The 25,292-nt window shown below is 44.2% G+C and overlaps 1 protein-coding gene across 1 annotated transcript in view; it reads left to right on the forward strand.

Moving 5' to 3' along the window:
* Kif26b (kinesin family member 26B) overlaps nt 1-25,292 on the forward strand; it is a 333,340-nt gene that overhangs the window by 253,095 nt on the left and 54,953 nt on the right. The window contains exon 14 of the mRNA XM_033761959.1: nt 8,921-9,080. Coding sequence (XP_033617850.1) covers nt 8,921-9,080 — 160 coding nt within the window. The remainder of the gene's footprint in view (nt 1-8,920; nt 9,081-25,292) is intronic.

The raw sequence follows: 25,292 nt of genomic DNA on the forward strand, positions 1-25,292 counted from the left end.
ATTTTGCCTTTATCCAGAATATCATAGGAATGGAATCATGGGATCCATTATGTAGCCTTTTGCGCCTGGCTTTTTTCATTCACCATAATGAATTTGAGAGTCGTCTGCATTGCTGGTTCTATCAGTCATTCGCTCATCTTCCATGGTGCCTGCTCCTCTGGCTGGTCTCAGACCCTACCCCTTCACTCATCCCCAGGAAGGAATAAAAACATCTCCATGTAGGGCTGGAGGGCTGCTCACCAAGACTGCCCTTTATAGTGCTAAAGATCAGCCTTGGGCTACTACTGTCTCGACACTTGTGGCCGGATGGGCACCCAGGGGAGATGCACCTCTCTAGCAGAAGACCAAGAGTCTCTCGGAGACCCACATTGGTGTGATGGATTGACTGGGGACAAGCGGAGTACTTTGAAAGGGATTCTTTCCAGGAAGACCAATTCTCAAACAAGAGTTCACATCATGTAAGCACTTTCATTTACAGCAACATTTTATAGAAGCAAACAAGGGATTAGGAGAAGGATAAGAAGATCCAGACCTTGGAAGTCCACATCAGATTTGTATGCACATTTCTCCTGAGGTTCTGAGAGCTGGCTGTAAATCCTGCCCCCACTGTTTAATTCTGGTTAATGTCTTAGCAGAGTGAATGCAAGAGTCTGAAAAATGTTTATTTTATTCTTTTAAGGAATTGTCAGTAATAATAATCATCATAGCCCGTAGTGGATTCTCCTACTTTCAGCAAAGGGTAACTCATAAAAGACCAGAATCTTGAGCCAAATGGCTCCCAAAGGCACTGAATAGAAAAACTCAGAGAGTGGGACAATCTCCTCCTCCTCCTTGCAGGTTGCAGACCAAACTGAGAACAACTCTTGTTTTCAGGTTTTCATTTTTTATTTCTTGGTTCTGCTTTCAGTTTGGAATCTGGAAGCAGAGAAAGCATAAAAAGAAGAAAACAGTTAAAGTACTTCAAACACAATAACTTGAAATTCCACTTCCACAAAAAGTTTAAGTGAGGAAATTCCCTAAACCCAGAGATATACCTCCTACTTAAGAAGCATGAGCACTTACTAAATATTTAACATTAAGTTCATCTTCCCATTTTTAAGTTGTGAAGGAGAAATGCTTTTAAATAATAAATTCAGGTTAAAGCAAAAGGTAAATACCACTAATGGATTCCACAACCTCTGTTAGGTGCTTCCTGATGTCTTAGATGAGAATAGAGAAAAGTAAGTTTCCTGGACACTCACAATACCCCAGGAGAATCCAGGGGACACGTCTACCTGCCAGAGCACCTGGCTTCTCAAGAGGAGGGATCCAAGCCAGAAAAGGCACCGCCTCCCAGCCCACGGATTCATTGACTTCAGGGAATTTATGTTTAAAGCATATTGAGAAGACGTGGAGAGCGGTTTAAAATGGAACTTTTGCTTACTTATATATAAGTAATCCTGTGGACTTGGCAGCCAGAAGTCAATTAAGGGAAAGTTTATTAATTAGTCACTCTTCAGGGGAGCAGGAAACAGAGCTCACTGCTGTTCCCCAACTGTTGGAAACTTGGATGATGGATTCATAGGTCTCTGTCACAAAAACTAAATATACCGAGTGTATGTGCACCCGTGTCACCCCCACACGCACACATACTCATGCATACAGCTAAATAGACAAATGTGTGAAACGCTTCTGGTCAAGACAGAAAAGAACATTCGTTGTTTATATTGTCACTCCTTTCACGGATAGCACTAGGTTAGGCTTAAAATAGCTCCCCAGTTTCCAACGTTTTTGGAACATTATTAGGGCTGATTCTTTACCAATCATAGACACCTTCCCCTGCTAAATCTGTAATGAGTTGAAAGCCACCCTGGGATCCCCAGCACTGGGGAAGAGACTCCCTCTCAGTGGTGGGTGTAGTCGGCGTTTAAAGCGAGATACCATAGTACTGTGATATTCCAGAGCAAAGCAGTCAAGGACACAGGAGTGCTGATAAAGATGGTCTTTGAAAGCATCACGCTGAGTCATCTAAGTTTGCAAGCAGCTATTTCCCAGAATCCAGAATGACCAGGTGTCTGATTTATTCCCTCACCTATTGACTTCAGGGGAGGCAGCATGGGCTGGGCTGGCTGCGCGTGGAACACAAATGAGTATTCAAGCTCTTGGTGTGCATCTGTGTCTGTGCTCACCCGCTTACAAGTCTGATCAGACAGTCTCCTTAATCTCAGTTTTCTCTTGACAATGAACCAGCTTTATTACATGTCATACAGTGAATCAAACCAGCCATTAACCACTGAAGGCTGCATGTCTGATATGATTCTAAAGATCCATTATTTGGATGGCAGATATGAGGAAAGGGATTTAGGAAAGAACTTGGCGGTGAGCTCGGTCAGAGCTGGGTCCATCCCTGCCGTCCCTACCCTAGGCAGTGAGTACGTCCAACCGCTCCTGGGTTCTCATTTCCCTCCTGATCAGTAATGAGGTGACTGTTCAATACTTTCAGATTTTTATAATAGAGTTTTTGCCAACTTGGTCAGGAGACCAAACGGCACTGCCTGGATCTCCCATTGTACCCTTCCTCTATGGTAGAAGTTCCCATCCTTGTCTGAAGCCCCTTGTCCTAGCCTATCACTCTCAGCAGATAGGCAACTTCCCAACTCCTGAGAAGATAGAGGGAACCTAGTGTCCTTCCTCGGCTGCTCAGCTTTTGGCTCCGAATATCCTCGTCTCTCTGCCTTGATTTCCCCTCCTTCTTTCCCATCAGTCGTCTTCTCTTCTCTCCTGGCCTTCCTTCTGTTCTCCTTTGCCTTCTCTGGGGCCTCACCAGTTGGTGCCCCCGTGGTAGTCTTTCAAGCTTCTCTTTTTAATCTCTTCTGCCACTGAAGGCAGGGTTACCTCAACTTGGGAGGAAGAGTGGGTCAGAGGGCAAAGAGGAGGAAGAAACGTCAGTGGGCCCCACTCCATCTCCTCCTTGAGCTGCCCCCTCCCCATAGCCCGTGTTACATCTTTCTCCCGAGTCCTGTAGTGAGTGGTGTAGGGATGTTATGCTTTTGCCTGACTTTGCTTTGTGTTTTAATCCCCCATCATCCTCTGTGAGCCCCAATGGACTTCACAGTCCTAGGGGACAGAGATCCCTGCTGCTCATCTTTGGTCTCCACCGGGCGGCAGGCACATCAAGGCTCGGTCGTGTGCTGTGTTCTCGCATCCTCTTGTTTTGGGAAGAGAAAGGCCACCCAGTTTCCTTTCATGTAAATGGATGGTTTAATAAGCTGTCTTATTAAAGAGAATCAGGCAGTCAGGATCACTGAAAAACTTGTTAAAGATGGAAATCCTATAAAATGATACACACATTCATGTCAGAAACATTGTAACTTAAACAAATGTACAAGTTTCCATCAGTCTTACCACACAGTGCTGTGGCTTTCTCTTGGAGATGAGCTTTCACCCTAAAGTTCTGACTTTTAGAAACCATGCTCACGTTACTAGTGTACTCTTCACTTTACATTTCTTCAAGCTGATTTAAAAACTGAAGGCGCTTTTGCAGGCAACGGGTATAAACTTTTTCTAATTTCTTATAACTTTTCCATTATGTAATTTCTCATACACACCTAATTCAATGACATTTTCAAATTTATTTTTTTAATTTCAGCCTTCAAAAGCATTGGGTTTAGTTTTACTAGAAGCATTAACCCTATTTGCAAAATCATGTTATTGGTTTACATGGTATTTATTACATTTTTACTTATAATAAGTGCACCTGCATAAACAGGTGTAGGGGGAAACACAGCTGAACCATTGATAAGTAGACAGCTCATTTTTGACCAGACGCTCTTAGACCAGCCAGACAACAGCCAGCCCTTGCCTGAGTACTCGTTGTGCTGTGGCACTTGTCAGTGGGTGTCACGCAGGTGAACGAGAGCTTGGCACCTACCTAGGCAGTGAGACAGTGGTTCCCACATTTTGCAGCCCATTAGAGTCACCTAGAGAACTTTCCAGGAATCCCAGTGCCATGCTGCACTCTGGTCCAGTTAAATTAGAAAGCGTGGGAGTCAGAGCCAGACCTGGGATTTCTTCAAAGGTCCCAGTGATTCATTCCAGTGTGCTGCAGTTTGTAAACCACTTAAATAAGGCAAGATGAGTGGAAAGAACTGTGTGCTTTGTAGTTAGCTCTGGGGCCATTCACTAAACATCTCTGAACCTTGGTGTTGTCATCTATAAAATGGGGCTTATTCCTGCGTTACAGGATCGTTGCAGGGAGTAAGCGATATTAGGAGAGTTTAGTGTTTCCTGGGATCCACCAGGTGCTCAGTGAGCACAGCTCAGGAATCCATACAATTAATACGTTACATCCTCTGGAGAGAATAGAGCATGGGGTCATTTGGTTTGGTCCAAGTCTAGACTTAAAAATCTTATTTTTTATTATTGGTACGTTTTAGATATACATAACGCAACATTCCTTAGGGAATTTGTACCTCTACATGATATATCTTGCTTCTTCTTTTCCCCACTCCCCTCCCCTCAACCCCTTCTCCCCTCCTTATTTACAAAAGATTTGTTAAATGAAGGATCATTCAAGGCAGACTGAGGTATGGTCCTTTAGCCCTGTGGCCTTGACTTCATGAATCTGAAAAGTCAATGAGGAGCTGCTTCTTAGCGGCTATTAATTAGCATCTATTTCCTTTGCTCAGTGTAGAACCACTTTCTCCCCAGCCACTTTCAGGGATGTGAATTCTTGATGAAAGCAAATGGGCTGTGCTCACTCACTTTGCACCCCAAGTGTAAAATTCAGACTTCTGTGTCTCCTGGAACTCCAATGAGTCTAAAGCAGAGAATAGATTATCCATTGGGTAAACATGAGTCATGCAGTTATAATTATAGGTATTTTATAATATTCTTCAGCACAGTCTAAACTGTGCCTTTTGTTCTCTGTGTTCTATTTTACTACATGTACTTTCTGCATTTTATTCCATTATATCAAGTGGACTATTAAGAGTCTGAGAGTTCAAATTGGTCTCTGCCTCTGCCCTTTCATCTGAAGTATGTGTGGAATATCTGAGCTTCTCCTGTCTATATAATTAAGCTGCAAAGCAGATGATATTTTGCTTTAAAAATAACTATTTCCCTAGCACACTGCTTTGACCTGATCTTGCATGATATAAAATGAGATGAAAGAAAAGTAACATATCATATCTTCCCTTTTAAGGGATTGCAGTGGGCATAAGTGAAAATGAACAAAATTAACTTTCTTAATGTGAAAAGTTCTTTGCCCTGGCTGGGAAAACTAGACAGCCTGCATTGTAATGCTGTGCTTTCTGTAAGCACTCATCACGGTTTTTCTCAGTAGTAGATGTGCCGATCCGGGTTAGACAGAGTCCCCAGATGTCTCATCCTGCAGCACACACAGCACCTCAGACCCCCGCAGCAGCGCTCTCATCTGGGCTCCTGCAGATGGGAGCACCCAAACCCTGCACAGCCCAGCACTGCCTGAGACCCCCCTCCACAGAGCCCCAGAGACCCAGACACATCATCGCCCACCCCCAGAGGAGTTTTCTCTACCCATACCTTTCTCCTGGCCCCAAATTACCTGACATCTACAACAGCTTGGGGAAGTTTCGCTTTCTGCCTTGGCTCTTTTTCTTCTGTACAGAGTAAGGAAAGGCAGAGGGAGACTTGCTGACGTAGAGGCAACAGGTAAGATGGTGAAAGACGGGTCATCTGGGGATCAGAGACCAGGAATGGTGGCAGAGGACTGGGTGATGCGCTGAGGGCCACACAGCTTGGAGAAGTCAGGCTGGGGACCAGAAGGCTCTCTAGCAGCTCCTGTTGTGTCAGGAGCCGGCCGAGGCCAGCTGAGGAGAAAGAACGCTGGTGCTGCATCAGTGTTCAATGTTAGCTCTCCAGCTCTATGGTCTTTGGCAAGCTCCTGTTTTCAAAAACCAGATTTAATGAGATCTACTAGAGATAACAATAAACTGCCTATTTGTGTTATTTGACAATCATGACGCTATTGGTGTATAATGAGAATGAACATATCCCTCACCCTTGGGACATTTTCTTGGGACCCTGTCTTGCCTCCTTCCAACCCCACTTCCTGCCCTCTCCCTGCATCCAGGCAACTACTGACCTGCTGGGTTTCTATATATCAGTTTGCATTTCCTAGACTTATATTAATGTCATCGTATCATTTGTCTGTACTCTTGTGTGGCTTCTTTCCCTTCATGTAATTATTTTGAGATTCAGCGATGTTGCGGTCCCTGTCAGTAGCTCTCTTGTTTATATTTCTGAGTAGTGGTCCGTTGTCTGTTATGCCACACTTGGCCTCTCCATTTAGCTGTTGGTAGACAATTGTATTGTTTCCTTGGGGGCTATAATGGTACTGGTAGTAGGAACAGCCATGTACAAGTCTTGGTATGTATGTGTGTATTCTTTTGCACGAGGTAGAAAATACCTTGAGCTGCAACGCTCAGACATGTAATAGATGTATATGTAACTTTTTAAGACTTACAAACTCTTTCCCAAAGTGCCTGTGCCATTTTTATGTCCCTGTATGAGAGTCCTAGATCCTCCAGATCCTTACCGACATTTGGTATGGTCAGCCTTTTGAATCTTCGTATTTTACCTCGTAGAGATGTGGTAGTATTTCACTGTGAGTTTCACTTGCATTTCAGGAATGACCGATGATGTTGAACATTTCTGGTGCCCATTTGTGTTTGCATTTTAGTCTTGTATTATTTCCAACAAGAAATATGGTATCATACTTACCACTGTTCATTTATATGTAATATGTTTTTATCTCTCCAGCTCTTTCTGTGTTCTTTTTTCCTTCATCATTGGTTTTCAACACTGTGATTATGATGTGCCTCAGTGTAGTTTTCTTTGTATTTCTTGTGCTTGGGGCTGATTGAGTTTTGTAGATCTGTGGGATTATAGTTTTCATCAAATTTGGGGAAGTTTTAGCCATTATTTTTTCAAATATCTCACCTGGAATACACTCTGTCTCTTTCATCTGGAATTCTAATCACATGAATTTGGACACTTGAGGTTGTCCTACAGCTCTTTTTTTCTATGTGTTTTTTGTTTTTAAATTTTCTTTCTATATTCCATTTTGAAGAGTTTATCTTGCTAAACCTTCAAATTTACCAATTTTTCTTTCTATCATGTGTAATCTGCCTTTAAGTCTACTGAGTGCATTTTTCATTTCACATGTTTGTAATTTTCATCTCTAGAGGTCCAGTGTATCTTTGTAAAACCTATATATCCTATATGAACATTTGAAAAGAGTTGTAGTACCTATTTTAGTTAATGGTTTTATTGACAGTAATTTCTCTGTCATTTCTAACATATTCTCATTCTTGGTTAGTTCCAATAATTTCTTTTATTATGGGGTTCATTTTCCTGCTATTTTACATGCCTGATTAGTTGTGATTTGTGTACCAGACATTTGGATTTACCTTGTTGGGTGTTGTAAATATTCATAGGATTTGTTTTGAGATGTGATTGTTACTTGGAAACAGTATGATCCTTTCTGGTCTTGCTTTTAATATTTGTTAGGTAAAGCTGGGTTTGATGGAACATGCCTGTAATCTCAGCACTCGGGAGGCTGATGCAGGAGGATTGCTGTAAGTTTGAAGCAAGCCTGAACTACACAGAGAGATTCTGTCTCAACCTCCCCGATACGTGTGTGTGTGTGTGTGTGTGTGTGTGTTAGGTGCGACCAGGTCAATGCTTGGCTATGGCTAAAGGTTCCCCACTTCTGAAGCAAAACCTCCTGGGTATTTTACCCAATATCCTTTGGATCTTGAGTCTTTCCACTCTGGCTGTTGGGAACTGGTATTATTCCTGGCCTTATATCAGTACTGTGCCCTCCCTCCACTGTTCTTTTCAGATAGATAATTCCCTAGCTGTGGATGGTTTCCTCCCAGGCCTGTGCTGCTCATTGCTCAGTTGAATTCTCAAGGGACCTTCTGCAAATCTCCAGAATTCTCTCCTGCCCTGTAAACTGCTGCCACCTTGGTCTTTCTGGACTTTCAGTGCTATCTCCTCAGTTCAGGGAATCAACCAAGTTCCACCTCATTCCCTTCTCCCTGAGCCATGGCCTGGAAACTCTCTGAAAGCAGAGACTCCTATTGAGATACAGGCAGTGTTTGCCTTGCCTGTTTCTCATCTCTTAGGGATCACTGTCCTTTGCACCCTGATGGTGAGTGTCTTCCAGCAGTTGTTTTTGACATTGTCTTCATTTTTTTAGTTGTTTCAGATAAGATCAGTCTAGTCCTTATTTCACTGAGGCCAGAAACAGATATTCCTGGGCTAATTTCTTGGCTTTTCTGAATTTTTATATTCTTGTCTATAAAAAAGGATAATAACATTTAGTTTATAATTTTGCCATGAGAATGATGTTTGCATAGCACCTGGCGATTGGCAACTACTCAGCAAGTATTTGGGACTTCCTTGTCTCTGCACCTGGTCCTTATATCTTTCTGATGTTACCTCGGGTTATCAACCTGTTCCTGTCTGAGCTTTGGCTGAGGTCTTTATGACAGTCAACCAAATGGCTCATGGCCATTCGGGCTTTAACTTGATGAATCTCAGATTTTCCCTACCTGGAGGACATTCAGGTCCAGACCTTATCTTCCTTGAATTATACACTGCCTTTTCTGAAATCTCATCCCATTTAACCTACAGGAATTTCCACATAATTATAATATAAATGTCAGTAGTTGTTAGAAGGTCTTGGGTGTGTGGTGCACAGAATTTAAGAGGATCAGTGCTATTTGTAACCCCAGTGTGACCTTGTTGGGATTGCCTGTAATATCATGAACTCTAACCTTTCACTTCCTCTTTTCCTTCTTCCTCAGATTTTCCAAAGAGCTGCATGAAGAACAGAGAAGTGTTTGCCAAAACTCACCCATTTTTTCTCCTCTTGTCTTCTCTCCCGTGGTAGTGTCTGGAGGTCGCAGCCGCCTGCATCTCATCGATCTTGGCAGTTGTGTGAAAGCTCTTAGCAAAAACCGAGAAGGAGGCTCAGGGCTGTGCCTCTCACTGTCTGCTCTGGGCAATGTCATCCTGGCTCTCGTCAATGGCAGCAAACACATCCCATACAAGTAAGTGGCTTTTTCCACCAGCAGAACCAGACGGGTAAGCATGGGGCCTGAGCTGGATGAGGATTTGCAGTCCAGGACCACCTGGCGAGAGGTGTGGCAAAGAGGACCACGGCGTTGGTTCAGTGCCAGAGACCAACTTTTGCTAGCAGTTGTGTGCTGCATCATCATCTAAATTGGCAAATTTGGAAATATTTAAATTCATTCCAGGTCTAATTTTAGGCTGCTAAGAAGTAGGAAGTTACCTCAATTGCCAGCATTCTACTAGTGTGTCTCTTTGATGGTGATATAAGCAAGAGGCCAAAGATTGGCTGATATCTTTCTTTTAAGAGTAAGGCTGCCGCATCAAACTGATAAAAATACAGAGTACCCAGTTGCATTTGAACTTCAGATAAACAACAAAAATTTTTAGTGTAACCATGACTGCCAGTATTGCACGGTTACTACAGGCATCCCGTGTGTTTGCTGGATCCTTACTTAGGAGAACTTACATAGCCTAGAGAATCACCATGCAGTGTCCTGTAAAAATGTTTGTTCCACATACACATCTTTTCCCTCTTTCTGTCACTGCCCCGAAATGATGACATTAGAGTTGCCTCTGTGTCTAGCATAGCCAAAGACTGGCCCACTCCTCACCACCGTCACCCGGCTCAGCCTTCCCATGGACCCCGCAGTGAGCGCTTACTGGTGTCCAGGCCCCTGCCCAGGCCCCTGCCCAGGCCCCACTGTGTCTCGTGTGAGCCATCTACACTGCGCTCATCATATGTGAGGGTCAGGGCTGTACATCGTATCAACATCACAGGGAGGTGAGACTCAGAATGACAGAACACACGTGGAAGTTTGTTTTCCAGACTTTGGAACGCTGTGGTCAAAACCCAGTAATGATAACCTGGTGGAATCTACCTCATTGGGTCTCTTCTCAGCTATTTAAATAGAAATAAGGCCTTGCAAAGTTGTCAGGAGGGTTAAGTAAATATATGGGCATGGAATCTTTTTTTAATCTGTGAAAAATCTTGTAAGATGCAAAATATTTAACATAGGGAGTTCGGGCAGTTTGTTCTGTAACGCACCCTTGAGCTCTTCACTCTATGGTTAGTTGATGCCGAACACCCACCCTGCCACCCCTGAAAAACCCAAAAGACCTGTGATGTTATTGTGTTTTCCACCAAGAGGACCATCACTAAGACTGACTTCAGGAGATTACATGGTGAGAATAATCCTGTCGATCTTAGTTCTTGAAATTTGGAACCCTAATTGGAGAAACCCAGAAATGGTTTTCTCACCCACATAAAGATTGTTTTCTGTAAGAAAAAATTTCAAGTTGAAAGTTTATGAAGTTTCATTTTCTGTGAATTCTCCTTTTGAATGAGCTCAACCTGTGAGTTCAAAATAACCAAAGCATAAAAAAGGTCAGTCTGCTCTGGGACTGTCAAGGGCAAAGACCTTAAGAAGGGTGTAAGAGCTGCTGGGCCTAGCCGGTTTCCATAAAATAAGATCATGTCTATGAACGGTGATAACTTAGAGCACAGTGATGTAAAATTCAAAATGCCACCTTACAATGAGGTCATTGAGTTTATATTTTTAATTGTGTAGCTCATATTTCCTGAAGAATAGCACACCTTTGTGAATTCAGTACGTATTTGTTAGATTGATGGTGAGTGAGTTGGATGAATGTAAGCATGTCGCATTATTTTAATTTATATAAAATAACTTCTTTTTTATTAGAGTTGGGTCTTACTAGAAACAGATAGGAAAACATTAAGTAGTAGTTCAGGGTCTCTTGTGAAATTAAATATATTCGAACATCAGCTAGCCCTACCCACCAGCCACATGCCCACTAACCAGGCCCACAGACATCTGCTGCTTGGTTCTAGGTGCCCTCTCCCTTCCATTCTTGCCTGGAGCGAATGCTGAGCGGTGCTGCTGGCTTCCGCAAGCACACATTTATCATGCTGCATCTGCAGACCACTCATGGAGTTGTCCCCCCACCAGCGGGAGCCTGGCCTGGCTGAGCCATTGGACCACTGGCACAGGGCTCGAGTCAGCTGCCCTTGCCCTGCCTGACCTGCCTCAAGAGAGCTTGGCGGGCGGCCCATTGCTCAGAGCCAAGAGGCACGCTGGCCTGGCCAGCCAGCCAGTTCTGTGCTCCCCAGTGTCTCCTGGCCAGAACACTTGGTCCTTACTGCCCATCACTGTGGGCCTCAGCTCTAACATCTTCTCGGAACCTAGCCACAGCAGATATCCAGTGTTTGGTGTCTGCACATTCCATTCACAAGGTGATTAATCAACTAGAAACTGTTCACTTTGGGGGCATAGAAAGGTAAGAGAGAGATTTACTCAAAATGCCTGGAACTGGTAGCGGGATCAAACTGCACTGCTTTCCACAGTTTTAGAGACCTTGGCAGTTGGAGCCTGCGCGGCCGCCACTCCCTGCTTATCAAGCTCTGTGATATATTAGTTGCCGAGCTCTGCGCAGCAGGGGTGTTCAGCACAGCGGGGTGGCCCAGGTTTCTTTTATCAATTCCGTTCTCTGAAGCCACATTATGCAGCATTTTGTTAGCATACTAAACACCTTTCAGGGTGTTGGGCCCTGTCTTTGCACTAGGTTCCTTAGAGAAGGGAAAGTTTCTAGCCTGTTCAGTGTCTCCTTGTTCCTGCTCCCTTTCAGGAAAAAAACAGAAAATCCAACTCCATATTCCTGGCCCTCCCCCACCTCCAGAACACAAAACCTCACTGCCTCTTCATCTGCCACCCTGGACAACTCTGTGCTTCCGACCTGCATTACTTGTGCTTGCTTGGGGGAAATTAACCGGAATGTGTGCAGAGGGGAACAGCTGTCTTCATTTCTCTTCGTCACTGCACCACGTGATTTGTCACGTGAGCGAGCCGGAGAGTGAGTTCGGATTCAGTACCATTCCGCGTGCTCCCGCGGGTACCCTCCGTGGACCCCAAATGGTTCTGACTTTGCAAATGATCTTGGCTTTGCCGATGATAGATGCAGGCCCGGGCGGCCCCCAGCCTCAGCCCTGGCGTGGAGTAGGCTTGCCGGCCACTCCGAGTGCCATAAATCAATCCTAAATGGTGACACCACTCAGACAGGCAAGCAGGAAAGACCACCCAGGGCTCCAGCCCCCCAGCCATTTCCTCACTGACAGGCTGCACAAATTGCTCTCTAACTTGGGGGAACTTCAAGCCCAGGGAAATCTGTCCTAGGCTTGAGCATTTTGACAGCACATTTGCAAATTTCCTCCCAGGCTCGTTCATTATAGTTGACTGTTATTCCTCATTACTTCTCGGGCAACAAGGTGATAGCAAGCTTCCCACTTGATGGATTAGAAAAGACAGGCAGGGGTACTGAAATGAATTCTCATGCCCAAAAGATTGTTGCAGGCACACACCCCACTAGGGCTGGTCTCGTAGAAGCTAAGAATCTGTCTTAGCTTCAACTAAAGTGCTGTAATGTCGTGGCCCTTCTGAAGGACCAAGTCTTTCCAGAGGTGTAGAAATTCTAACCACAAGTGGATTGTTTCAAAATAGAACTTCCGGTCCCTTTTAGGTGCTGTTTTGTAAAGAAGAAAATCCTTGGGAAACGCACCTTTTGCTCCATAAGGCTTCAGGCCCTGATGCATCCACCTTCATTTAGAACTGTTACCCTGTTTAGAAAACAATTGGTGTGTGTGTGTGTGTGTGTGTGTGTGTGTGTGTGTGTGTGTGTTTTGAGACAGGGTCTCACTATGCAGTGCAGGCTGGCCTCGAATTTACTATGTAGCCCAGACTGACCTCAGATTGCTGTAGTCCTCCTGTCTTGGCCTCATTATAGGCCTGTACCACTGTGCCCAGCCTACTTTCAAAGGTCTTAGAATCTGAGCCAGGGATCCCTGCTCAGTGTTCAGAGAAGCCAGTACTGTGGCACTGGATTTTGGCAAAAAGAAAAAAAAATTATCGTGGAGGATGGACCATCAAGGAGTTAGGCAAAAGGAGAGAAAAAAGAAAGCTCACATCCATATGCCATTGGTTGGCAGCAGAGGGGGAATTATAGGAAACAGTAGGGGCAATGTTGCTTGTTGATTGGGGCGCCAGGAAGGGAAAGTGTTATTGGGGGGCAGGCTGTACTGGGGATCCAACCCAGAGGTTTGTGGGTGTCAGGCGCTGTGTCATTACGCTGCACTGGGCCCTATTTTAGGGTCTTTTGCACAGGTACAGACAGTCATTACTCCTCTTCACAAGTCCCATCTTCCTTTTCAGGGGCAGCTGTCGTGTTCTGCATAGGGAATTTTGAGCTCGTGACATTCAAAAGTCATTAACCAGGCGGTCAGGTTTCTTCTGTGCATGCAGATTCTTGAAAAGCTGGTTTCATACTGAGTCTGAGTGGATCCTGGAGGTTCCCTAAAAGCCAGCTTAGGCACTTGGTTGTAATGTATGTGTGGGTATGCCCAGGCCTTAGCTGAGTTCGTATCTACTTGCTTCTATTTGTTTCCTTGCCAACAGGACGCTTACACTGTTTCTAAACAGAAGATATTTGATAATGTCTTGACTCCCATTTGACAGGAGGTCATGGAAAATTATTCTGTGACCCTGTTGTGTTGTGTCTGTCTGAGATGCTCTTCGCAAGCGACTGAAAATGGTGCTACATAATCGTCTCGGGTGATGCTGGATCTCCCTCTCTTATGGCTCTGGTCTTGGATGCAGACTGAGCCCTCATCCAGGCGTTGCAGTGTTTTGGGGAATGGGCAGCTGTGCTGACTTCACCCCTTCTCTCCCTGGTTGGGTGACTGTAAAGAAGCAGGGGGAAACTGAGGCATCATCTATGGCCAGGATCTTCGGTCTGCTTTGGTCAGGAGGTAGTGTCCCCTCCAGAAGCCTCTGTCCTGCCAAAGTAGCAAGGATGCCCTTTCCCAGAGTCTGCAATGAGACTACTTCACTTAAGGCCCTGGTGGAGGGTCAGGAATCAAGTTGCTTTAAGAACCTGCAGCATCTGAACACGCATTTCATTCAAACCATGGGGCAGCACTAGAAATGCAAACTCAAGTCAGTGACTCAGAACGAATGTTATTTTATACACAGGAGCAGCTTTTCCAAAATGTTAACACCTCTTCTCTCGGAGAGGCAGTGTGGGGGCTGGAGCCTGCAGCAACACCTGCAGCAGCATGCCTGGAATTCAGGACTTTCCTGGAGGACTTTCCAGGACTGCTCCACGCCTCTGCCTTGCCTAGAGAAGCGCTTCCTGCAGCAGCTGTGGAGGTCCTGGGATCTTCTGTCAGGGCTGAACCCCCACCCGAGCTCTGGGAAGCTGGAGAGAGTGGCTCAGGATTGCTTGGAGCCCGCAGCGTTCAGTTCTCAGAGGCTTGTTTCTCTGGGCTTGAATGCAGATTATTCATATGTACCATGAAATTGAATAGATATTTGGCGGAAGAATGCAAAGGAATATTAGTTCCCCAGATTTACTTAAGGAAGTATGAAATGGGGTGAAAGCCCACGTAAGCATCTTTGTATGAGAGAGACAAAAAGACACACATATGCTCATTTAGCCTCCTTTAAATGTACATTAACTCTGGATTATCTCCTCCTGATTTATGGGAAGAACATCAATTTAGAACTATTTGCACAAACTTCAGATACCCGTTTATAGCTTTCCCTGTTTAGAAATAAAATAACCAGTCTCAGGTTGCCAGGCAACAGCAGCAATGATAATTCTTTGTATTACTGCTCTACAAACATTCCTTTTTATGCATTTTAATGGCTATTAGGATACAGAGAAAGTGGGCTGGCAACATCAGCAGGCAAAAAAAGTCCCTGTTTTATAAGATTTTTAGCACTCTCACTTTCTCTTATCTTCCCTCCGAGCAGTTTCCTTCCCTGCCCAGTGGTATTTTCATATTTAATTATGGAAATTTCCAGAGCTGGTTATTATTTTCTTCACAGTCCAGACTGTAAGCACTAATAAATGAACTCTGCAGGCTTGTTATGTGCAAGTCACTCAGGGAGAAATGGCTCTGTGGGAATCCACTGGGGTCACAAGCCCCGGGTTCAGACCTGGCTGCTGTGCCGTTGGCTGGACGCGTGAATTCTGCACATCTCTTCGCTGAATGGGGAACAGAATAGTATGTCCCCAACTCAGTCTGAATCTCTGGGCAGCAGGCCACCATGGCTGACCTTTTCTTCTGGCAACTACAGTTATTCCCGGTTGGACCAAGGGGAATAACTATTTGAGGACTGGATAGAAATCAGGAGGCTTCATTTCCCTTTGGCCTTTCCAGTTTATCTTCCTTTAGGGTCAGTTTCTGAGGTTACTCAACAAAATCGGTTCCTTCTCAATTTTGAACCAGTTGTCAAAGAGCTGCACCAGTATGTTAGAAAATAAAACTCTGCTTAATCCTAGTTGAGTGGAAGGATAGCTCCTCTTCAAGCAGATGCGTCAGAGCTCGGCAGAGCAGCATGAGGTCACCAGAGCCAGCCTTTGCCCATAGCCATGTGGCTGCAGGAGGAGGGGCTGGTGTGGCGCAGCAGGAGAGACAGAGTCAGGCTACGCATGCCCTGGGTCACAGTCACCTTCTTCGCCCGGTGAACTCCTCACGATGAACAAGTCAATAAAGAGGTGTGGAACAGTGTTCTTGGTCTTTCCAAGTAATTAAAGGTTCCTCATTTATGAACTTGCTGAACCAGAGGGAAAAGGAGAAAGGAGCTTCTGTTCTGGTCTTTCTGTACTTAGCAGGATGTGCACACGAGTTCCACATAAAGGTGACTTCACAATGTGAACATGATCATAACAGCTCCCTGCACTCTCATTGCGCACTGGGAGGGTATTTAATGCTGACAGTGACTCATAACAAAGGCACTGTTATGGTCATTCTCATGTGACAGATGGGAAAACTGAGACAAGATGGTTTGAGTAACTTGTCCAAGCCTTCACAGCTAGTAGGTAACATAGCTATCTCACTGCCTCCCAGTGCATCACCCAGGACGGTGTCTGCAGTACTGGCCGTGCTCCGGTCAGTATTGTTTGAAAGCGCGTGAGCAATGACCTGTGGGTCCCATATCTGCAAAGCTCACACCCATGTACTTGACAGGAAGTGAGTGTTATCTGAGGCCCCACAGTTGCTGGCTTGTCTGTTCAGCTGTCTCCCAGTCTCAGCTGCTTCTGTGATTGCTAAGCTAGAACGGAGTGCTAGATACTTGTGGCTGTGCAGAGTGTGAAATAAAGAAGAGTGAAAAATGGAAAGGAGGGCACAGTGGAGCATACCTGTAAACCAGCTATTCCAGAGGCTGAGGCAGGAGGATGGCAAGTTGGCCCTGTATCAAAATAAAGAATAAAATAATCTGGGGATGCAACTCAGTGGTAAAGCAATCCAGCGCTGGGAAGCCCCAAATGAGGAGAGAGAGAAGGAAAGAAGAAGAAGAGGGAGACAAAGTTGAGAAGGAAGGAAGAAAGGAAGGAAAGAAGAAAAAGAAAAAGGAGGAAGAAACTCTCCCGTGGAAGACCCAAGCCACGTATCAGGCTGAATCTGAAATACCAAATGAAAATGTGAGAACCAGTGCAATTCTCCTGACCTAGAACTTATGTGCATGGCCTAAGGCAGAAGGTTAGCAAGCTGGGTTCAGGAGTCCTCATCCAGTGACTTGGCGGAACCCAACAGTGAGCCCCACATTCTGCGCACCACCAGGGGAGGAACTCAAGGATCTCAGCCTATTTCACCAGTCCTTTCTTTAGTCTTTCACCAGCAAGAGCTGAAAGTTCAAGGAGCCGTGTCACAAGCCCCGCAGATGCGGACGTCTCCATTAGTCTTTGGCTCTAGAAGCCCACTTGTGTGGCCCTCCTGCTTTCTCTGAGGGCCGGAGTGTCCACCCCCCTCCCAGGCAGCAGTGTCTGTGGGTGTGCTGTGGTGTCCCTAAGTGAACAGGTGTCTGTTGCAGCGGCCACAGTTATTGTCCAGGCTGTGTCTTGGAGGTCAGCTGAGCAGCGCAAGAGGTGACAATGATGGCAGGGCTGTCAGAGCACAAGATAATGGGGTTCCTCCAGCATCTGCTGATAAGAGACGCTTGGGAATTTCCACTGTTGGCTGATAAGACGGTCTCAACTGCAGCTGTGAACTCCCCTCAGCTTGGGTTCTCAAAGAAGCATGTAGAGTCAAATAGCTGAGGTTCTAAATGAAGTAGACTCTAATGGGCTGGCAGAGCAGCACGGCGCTAGGCCAGGACACGGATCCTAGTGCTATGCCCGTTGCTACTCCATCCATTCGGGCACGCTTCCTGAACCTTGACTTCTCCATCTGCAGGATCAGAATCCTCATTCTTATTTCTCCAGTTCAGAAAGGCATCATAGGTCTCACTGAGCCAGTGTCTGTGGTAGCTGCTTTAAAGAAATGCATTTCAATAGCAAAAAGATCACTGTGTTAATATATTCCAAATTTTTATAATCCAGATTAACCTGGCACTGTCATATTTTTCATCTACTCTTTGACTTAAAAAGTACGTGTTTACAGCACATGCCTGTAATACCATCACCCTGGGAGGCTAAGGCAGAAGGATTGAAAGGTCAAGCCCAGTCTGGGCAATTTGGTAACTTAAGAGACCCTGTTTCAGAGCGGCCACCTGATGCAGACATTTGATTTAAGAGAATTCAACTCTAAGCACTGGGCACAAAAGTAAAGCAATGACTTAAGAACACAAGTGACTGCACACTCAGTCTGTGGGGCCTGAAGATGAGTGAGGATTAGAGTTCAGATGCTGGCGTACCCCTAACTGTACCTGTGTATCCCACTAACTCAGGCACTATTTACATAGAATTTACATACACTATTGACATAGAATCTGGCCTTTGAAAGCAAGTGGATTACTTCTCCAGTGCACAGACAGAGACAGTGGTGCGTTAACTACATAGAAGTAAAACTTGCCTAGGTAAAACTTGTCTTTGTGAGAGACGGAGTTTTCTTCCAAAGAGATTTTCCAGGCTTAAGTCTGATGATATGGATCTGACTTCACACTTTAGAACCCCCATGGTTCATCAGATTTCACTCCATTATTCCCAGAGCCCAGTGCTGCTCAGATTAGCAAGGAGGGAGGACTCCGGCCTCTAGGAAGTGACGGAGGAGTTTGAGAGACTGAAATTCCCAGTCCGATAGAGGCTGCCAGGTACATATAGGAAATAATTAAAGAAATACAGAGAGGAAGTGCAGGTTCTTTCCTTCATTTACTCACTTCGCTCGCTTGTTCAATTCAAAAACATTTACTATGGGCAGGGAGTAGAGCTAGTGGAGTAGAGCCGATGACCTCCACCCCTTGGCAGTTTGCAGCGTGTGAAGACACAGAATGAAGTACAGTACCCATATGCCACGTGGATGTACACCAGGTATTGCATGACAGTCCCCGGCTGCTACTGAGGAAAGGAGGGAGGGCGCGGGGGAGAACAAGGGGGATTATATACAAGCCGTCTGGACCAAGAGGCTGGCGCCCCAGCGCCTTCCTCAGTCCTCTGACTCACACTCACCGGTTTGCCAACCTTTCCTCGCCATCCATCCTTTAAACTCCTGAGTCAGTTGCAGCTGTTCCGCCATTCACTGCATTGACACAGAGCTTGCCTGACACAGATCGTGATAAACTACTGAGCCAGATATGAGGCTCTGACTGCACAGCTAATTGTTACCTTTAATGATAACTAATCATCATATCAGAAGTTGCATTGCTAGCAGGAAGAAACCAGCCAAAGGAGGAGGGCTTTGGGTTAGCCCAGGCCGTGCACAGAGCGCCCCGATGCCCCCGGGCGCCCCGAGGGCTCTGTGATTACTCAAGGATAGCTTCATTTAGGCACAATTAGGCACTGGAAGAGATGGAACATACAAATGAGTCAGGGCTTAATTCATTAAAAAGCTGTCTTGAGCATTAATAGAGCTTCAATCAGACTATCCAACCATAAATTCTCACTTGTTTCACAACTGGTTCTGGCTCAATTGAGCATTAATAGATTTTTTTTTTTGTCCATGCAAATGAGGTGATAATTCATTCCGTTGTGTAACTGAACAATTTTCAAGTAGCTATGTTTGTGGAGCAGTTAAATTGTACCAAATTGTTTAATGTACCTAGAAACTCTGACGGTGCTGGATTCCATTTCAATATAATAAAGAACCAAAGCAATAGAGATAGTTATGGGAAACTTGTTACTAATTTGAGGAATAGGAGATTTTTAAGAGACTTCATGAAATGCAGTCTTTTTCTACCCTTTCTCGTGCTCTCTCCCAGTAAGATCAGTAAGATTTGGGGGAAGGAGGTTTATAAGCATATGTTTCCTAGTTCTATGTCCTGATGAACCAATATTTCTAGGGGTTATGTGTGCCAGCTCTTTCAGAGCCATGCCGGCTCTTTTTCTTCAAGTCACTTACCGAGGCTTGTTTCTTCGATGAGACCTTGCATCTCTGTGCGTGGAATCTCACGCTAAAGAGACTGACAGCATTCTTCGATAGTTTCCTGACCAGACTTCACTGTCCTCTTGCCTAAGGCCACGTGCTACATCCACTGTTTCCTTTTAAAGACTCTTTTTAGTAAAGGCAGAGATCTTAGTTTCATTTATCCTCTGTTAATCTGCCAGAATGCCCCCTTTAACATGAAAATCTGATATCTTCCCTTCTCTAAACCTAACTGTTGTCCTGCCCGATGCAGGACCTATGAGGTCTACAAAGGTCTTTCCAGCTTGGGACACCCCACCTTTCGTATGATGGAAACTGTGCCGACTGATGAACACCCCATAACACCTCACGCCCCCATCTTCACAGACTCCATTTCTGCTCTTCCACTGGTCTTGTTCATTCACTCACTCGCTGCATCAATCAACAGTTACCGAAAACACACTGTATTCCAATACTGGCCTATTCCTTTCTCCCCATTAGAGAGTCTCTGCTTATTTTGCATGTCTTAATTGAGATAAATCATATGTACAGATGTAGAAACATACTGCCCAGTCTGTAATGATAAGTCAGACATCTGTACGCCTACCACAAAGATTAGGAAATGCAACATTTCCATCTCTTGGAAGGCTCCGTGTGCCCTGGTATGATTCCATCAACCTCCTGCCAGTCCCAACAGTGACTACTATGCTGGATTGTATGTTTAAAATCCCCTTGCTCGTCTTAGCATTTGCCACCCAGGTGTGTGTCCCTAGATTTGGTTTTATCTGTTTTTCAACTTTATATAAACAGACACCTTACCTTCTGAAACTCACTTTTTTCAAGCAGTTTTTCAATTTAATGTGCATGGCTCTAGGGCATTAATTGTCATGACTATCCTTTTTTTCCAGTGTAGGAGGATATCACAAAATATTCATTCTTCTGTTGAAGGGTTCCTAAGAGATTTTTTTAAAACCTGAATTTTATCCAATTCAGTTTTGCATCTAATGAGATGATCGTGTGGTCTTCCTCCTTTAATCATTTACTATTGTAAATTGCATTAATCTAGTTTCTAATATTAAAAATCCTTGCATTCCTTTCTGCTTATTCTTCAGGGCTTATATCAATCATCTCTGTGAAGGCTTCTCTGATCCCCTCCCTCACTCATAATTCACTGCTACCCATTTTTTTTTTTTTTTGTCCTCTAACCCCAGTGGCATTCTGTAGGTTTTCTATTAGAGACATCTGTTATATTTTACTTGTTTACATAAGTTTATCTTCTATCATATAAACTCACTATGACAATTATAATCTCTTCTTCAGGGTAATTATTTTACACGAATTTGAATTGAGCCCATTCGATCTAACCCTGTATCCTTGGGAGCAGATCTGAGCTGGACATCTGCCTTCAACTTTTTGGTAGCCTGCCCTACTCTCAGGAAGACATCTTTGTGCCACCACATGACTTGCTAAGTAGTCACCAGAGCCATATTCTAAACTAGTAAAAGTACCTATTTTTGTAGTAATGTCAGCTGTGTAGCATATAGATAGGCACTGAAGTTCCTTTTAGAAACAAACATAATAGCAAAAATATATTTGCTTCACTGGGTTATTTTGATAAATTCACCAATAATCAATGATGTATTTTGTGGTTTATATCTAGATGTCCCCTCAAAGCCTTATGTACTCATAGGTGGGGTTTTGAGAGGTAACTGGATCATGGGTGTGTGATACTCATCAGTGGATCAGACTACTGATGACTTTATAGCTGAATGTGATGAAGGAAGGTGAAATCTGGTCAGAGGATCAATGGGGGCATGGTCTGGAAGGGTCTATCTCCCTCTTCTTCCATTGATCTCTCACTTCTTGCCACCACATCATGAGCTATTTCTCCTGCACTCTGCCCCTCTCCCATGCCACCTTGCCTTGGAGCTAGTTGACAATGAACCTCTGCAAACTGTAAGCCAAAATAAACCTCTCCTCCTTCAACTTGTAGGATATCATGTTCCAGCAATGTAAAAAGTAATTAACACACACTATAAAATATTCTAAGCATTAGGGCTGATGCAGAGAGCTTACAGAGTAGTAGGTAAAAATCAGAATGCAAGGCATAAAGCAGTTACAAGTCACATTTCTAAAGTATGTCCAAGGGCAGAGTAAGAAGTTCCAATGAGTCAAGTGTGAATATATATTCTAGAGCATAATAGAGGTATAGATTATTATTTATTACTGCAACTCTGCTAATGTCTAGAATTTAGCAGAAGCAAATATGTATTTACCCAGAGTTCAACCAAGGGGCTTACTTATTAAAAGCACTTCATTATAATAGTTTATTATCTTATTATAATTGTGTATTGGTCAGCTTTCCTATCCCTAAAACAAAATTCCTGACACCCACAACTTAAAGGAGAGGTTTATCTGGTTCATAGTTTCAGGTGGTTCAGCCCTTGTACAAATGAAGGCTCCAAGGTGGAAACAGCATAGCAGAAAGGCCTAGTATAGAAAGCCTCTCCACCTATGGTAGCTAGGAAGCAGAGACAGAGAAAAGAGCCAGAGACAGATATATATTCTCCAAAGGCATATCCTCAGTTACATACTTCCCCCTATCAGACCCCCACTTTAGCTAAAAACTTATCAGTAGACTAATCCATGACCCAAACAAATTCCAAAAACCCAGCCTCTAAACACAATAGACATTTGGAGACATTTTATATCTAAACTATAACAAATAGTCATTTGTTACTTGACTTTGGAGGTGGTGCCATGAGAATGTAAGAATAGGAAAGTTCCAGCAATGTATTAGAACTCTAAGGAAAGGCCATTTTTATAGCTATGAATGTCTCTAGTTTGGGTATAGCAGTCCACTCCCAAATTATGTGACAATATAAATTTTGAACTACATCTAGAAAACTACCTGGAGGCAAAATGGACAATTAGGCTCTGTGTAGCTGAGGTTTCATCACCTTTTATGGTTAACTTTTTGCAAGACAACTCCAAAAAAATGAGATGGGAGTCTGTTGTTTTAAGGCAAGGCATTTATCTATAGGCCCTTTCCACTTCTGGTTAATTCAGCCTCAACCCAAAAGGGGAACTAAATGAATTCACGGTCCAGAGCTCTCACCACTCTGGCCTCCTAGACAGTCACAATCTGAAAAAGCAAACTTCCCTGCTTAATTTGTTGCTGGAATAATAAAACCCACACATTTGAGACTTTCTTTTATAAAAAGAGTACAAATCACCTTTAAAAACCATACAATTTGACCTTTCCTCAAGCCAAAGCTCTTTCCTCACCAGAGTCATCCATTGGAGCCTATAATTTGTAAATGAAAAGAACCAAGTGATTATTACTCTGAAAGCCTTGAGATAGAGTCAAAATTGCCCTTTTAGATTTGAGTCTTCTATTCAAGGACCCATGTAAGTACCTCTTTCAGGTGATTTTGCATTACTTTGGGTTTGAAACATCCCCCAAAGCTTCCTATGTTAAAGGCTTGGCCTCCTCAGCGTGGTCCTGTTGGGAGGTGGTGGGAACTTTAAGAGGTGGGGCGGAATGGGAGGTCTTTGAGTCATTAAGGGGAGTGCCCTCAAAAAGAATTATAGGACCCCAGTCCCTCCTCTTTCTCTCTTTACCCTTGGTTCATCAGGAGGCAAGCTGTTTGCCCTAGCAAACACTGCCATTATGATGGGCCACCTCTTCCCAAACCCAAGGCCAGTTGATCACGGACTGAGACTTCCAAGAGTATGAGCCAGAATAAAATTTTTCTCAGTATAAGCTGATTATTTCAGGTATTGTTACAGTAACAAAAACTCCATCTTGGAGTCGTGGGCATTGTGTCAAAGCAACAAGAGTAACAGGAATACCACTCTGAGAATTTGCTAGGTGCAAGTCTGATTTATGCAATGCAAATATTCTCTTTTAATATTTATATCAACCTAGACAGAGTGGAAACTGCTATTATTCCCACTTTGTAGATGAACAAACTGGGACACAAGGAGATTAAGCAAATTGCCCACCATCACATGTACAATAACGGATAAGCTAGGATTGGGACTTAGGTAGCAGCTCCAGCGTCTGCCCCTATCCATGGCATGTTATTCCTCAGGGTATGTAATAAAAAGCACACAGGTCAGCCTGGGGCTCTGGTTCAAGCCCTAGCTCCTCCCTGCCACTTGTGTGACTTGAGGATCCTTGGCTCCGTCTGTAAAATGCAGAGAAGATGGTAAGCAGGGTTGGCACAAGGAGCAAATGAAAGAATGCATGTGAATGTAGTCAGTACCCAAAGGAGTGCTACAAGAACAATGGCACTGACAATGATCTCTTGAGCCTCCCTCAGAATCATTGTCTTTGATCATCTAACAGAGACCCCAACTCCTAAGGAGTTGAGACTTAGGGTTTGACTCTGACCTTACAGTTCAGTTCCTAGAATGTGATACCAATGAATTGGAGTTTGTGAGCCAGAATTTTCATTGGCCTCCTCATTCTCAGCTTCTCCTACCTTAGCCACATGCTTTGATACACTGAAAGTAGCCTCTGTATGCAACACTATCCAGAGGTAGTTAAGCCTTTTTCTCAGGCCATCTGCTCATTAAATCCATTGTCATCTGCCTTGTTCCTCTGGGAGCAGAATAGGATGAGTATAAAATGAGTATAGACACATCAGAGATGTAGGTGAAGCAAACTCAGTGCGTCAGGAGTTTCCCAGCTGAATCCACAGACAACACATGTGACTAGCCACACATCCAGTTCCATGATGCAAACGAGAAAGGAGTTTCTAGTGTGTTTCAGTTATCTAAACTTTGAGTGAATATGGGAAATTCCTTCAAGCTTTCTTGCTGTATAGATTTCAGGAAGAAATGAGTCAAGCCAGAAGCTCCCAAGTTTAAGATCCAGAATATAAATCCCTTATCTAATGTTGCTTGGCCAAGGAAGTAGGGGTATTCCTATCCCAACTGCACTCCAAACACATCTGTTACTCTTGAGATTGTGTTTGCAGGATGACGACTCAGAACATCCACAGAAGTGCTGCTAGGATTTGTTCTTGTTTCTCACACACCTGCTATGTATGACAGTGAGAGGAGCTTTTTTTGTGACTGCTTAGCCACTTTGCCCATAGTAATAATTCGAGTGCCAAGGGGATAGGTGTAGTTTGAGGATATCTCTGTTGTTGACGGTGGTAACATCATTTGTTGTCAAAGTATTCCACCACCACCACCACCACCCCCACCGTGGTACCTCACATCCTAGGACTCCTCAGTTCCAACATGTGCCCAGAAATCACTTATTTATCATCATCATCACTGCTAAAATTAAACCTAGGTGGTGCTTACTTGTGGTAAAACGTATACTCAGTTTACAGTAGGAATCTCTGTTGTCATACTTGGCTTAACGTTCTTAGTGGAGCTGGGAAGGAACAAACTGTAAGTTGGCAAAGTTTGATTCCTTGGCCTCGCTCCTACTCTTCACTTCATACTGTTGCCTCTTCCTCCCCTGCACAAGCCCTCTCATCAGGCTGCTTGAGGAAGCCACACCTGCACCCTCCACCTCACTTTTCTGCAGTATTTTTGCTGAGAGCTCCCAGTGCCCTGGGCCCATTTATTTAGCTCTGTGTCTACATCAGAATCAGTCATTCCTATGGCTCCTCCTTCCCATGCAGCTCTGAGTTAATGTAGTGCACTCCTTCAGGTCCAGTTCAGAGAAGAAGATCTTAATGGTCTAACAATGTGTGAGAGTCCCATTGCTCCTAACCTTGTCAGTCCTTGTACTCTCTGAGTTTTAAAACTCTTGGCCATCTGGTAAGTATAATGTAATTTTAATTTAAAATTTCCCTGATTACTAATAAGGCTG

This window comes from Fukomys damarensis, unplaced genomic scaffold (genome assembly GCF_012274545.1).
Source record: "Fukomys damarensis isolate Sample0158 unplaced genomic scaffold, DMR_v1.0_HiC HiC_scaffold_11, whole genome shotgun sequence".
Classification (NCBI taxonomy): Eukaryota; Metazoa; Chordata; class Mammalia; order Rodentia; family Bathyergidae; genus Fukomys; species Fukomys damarensis.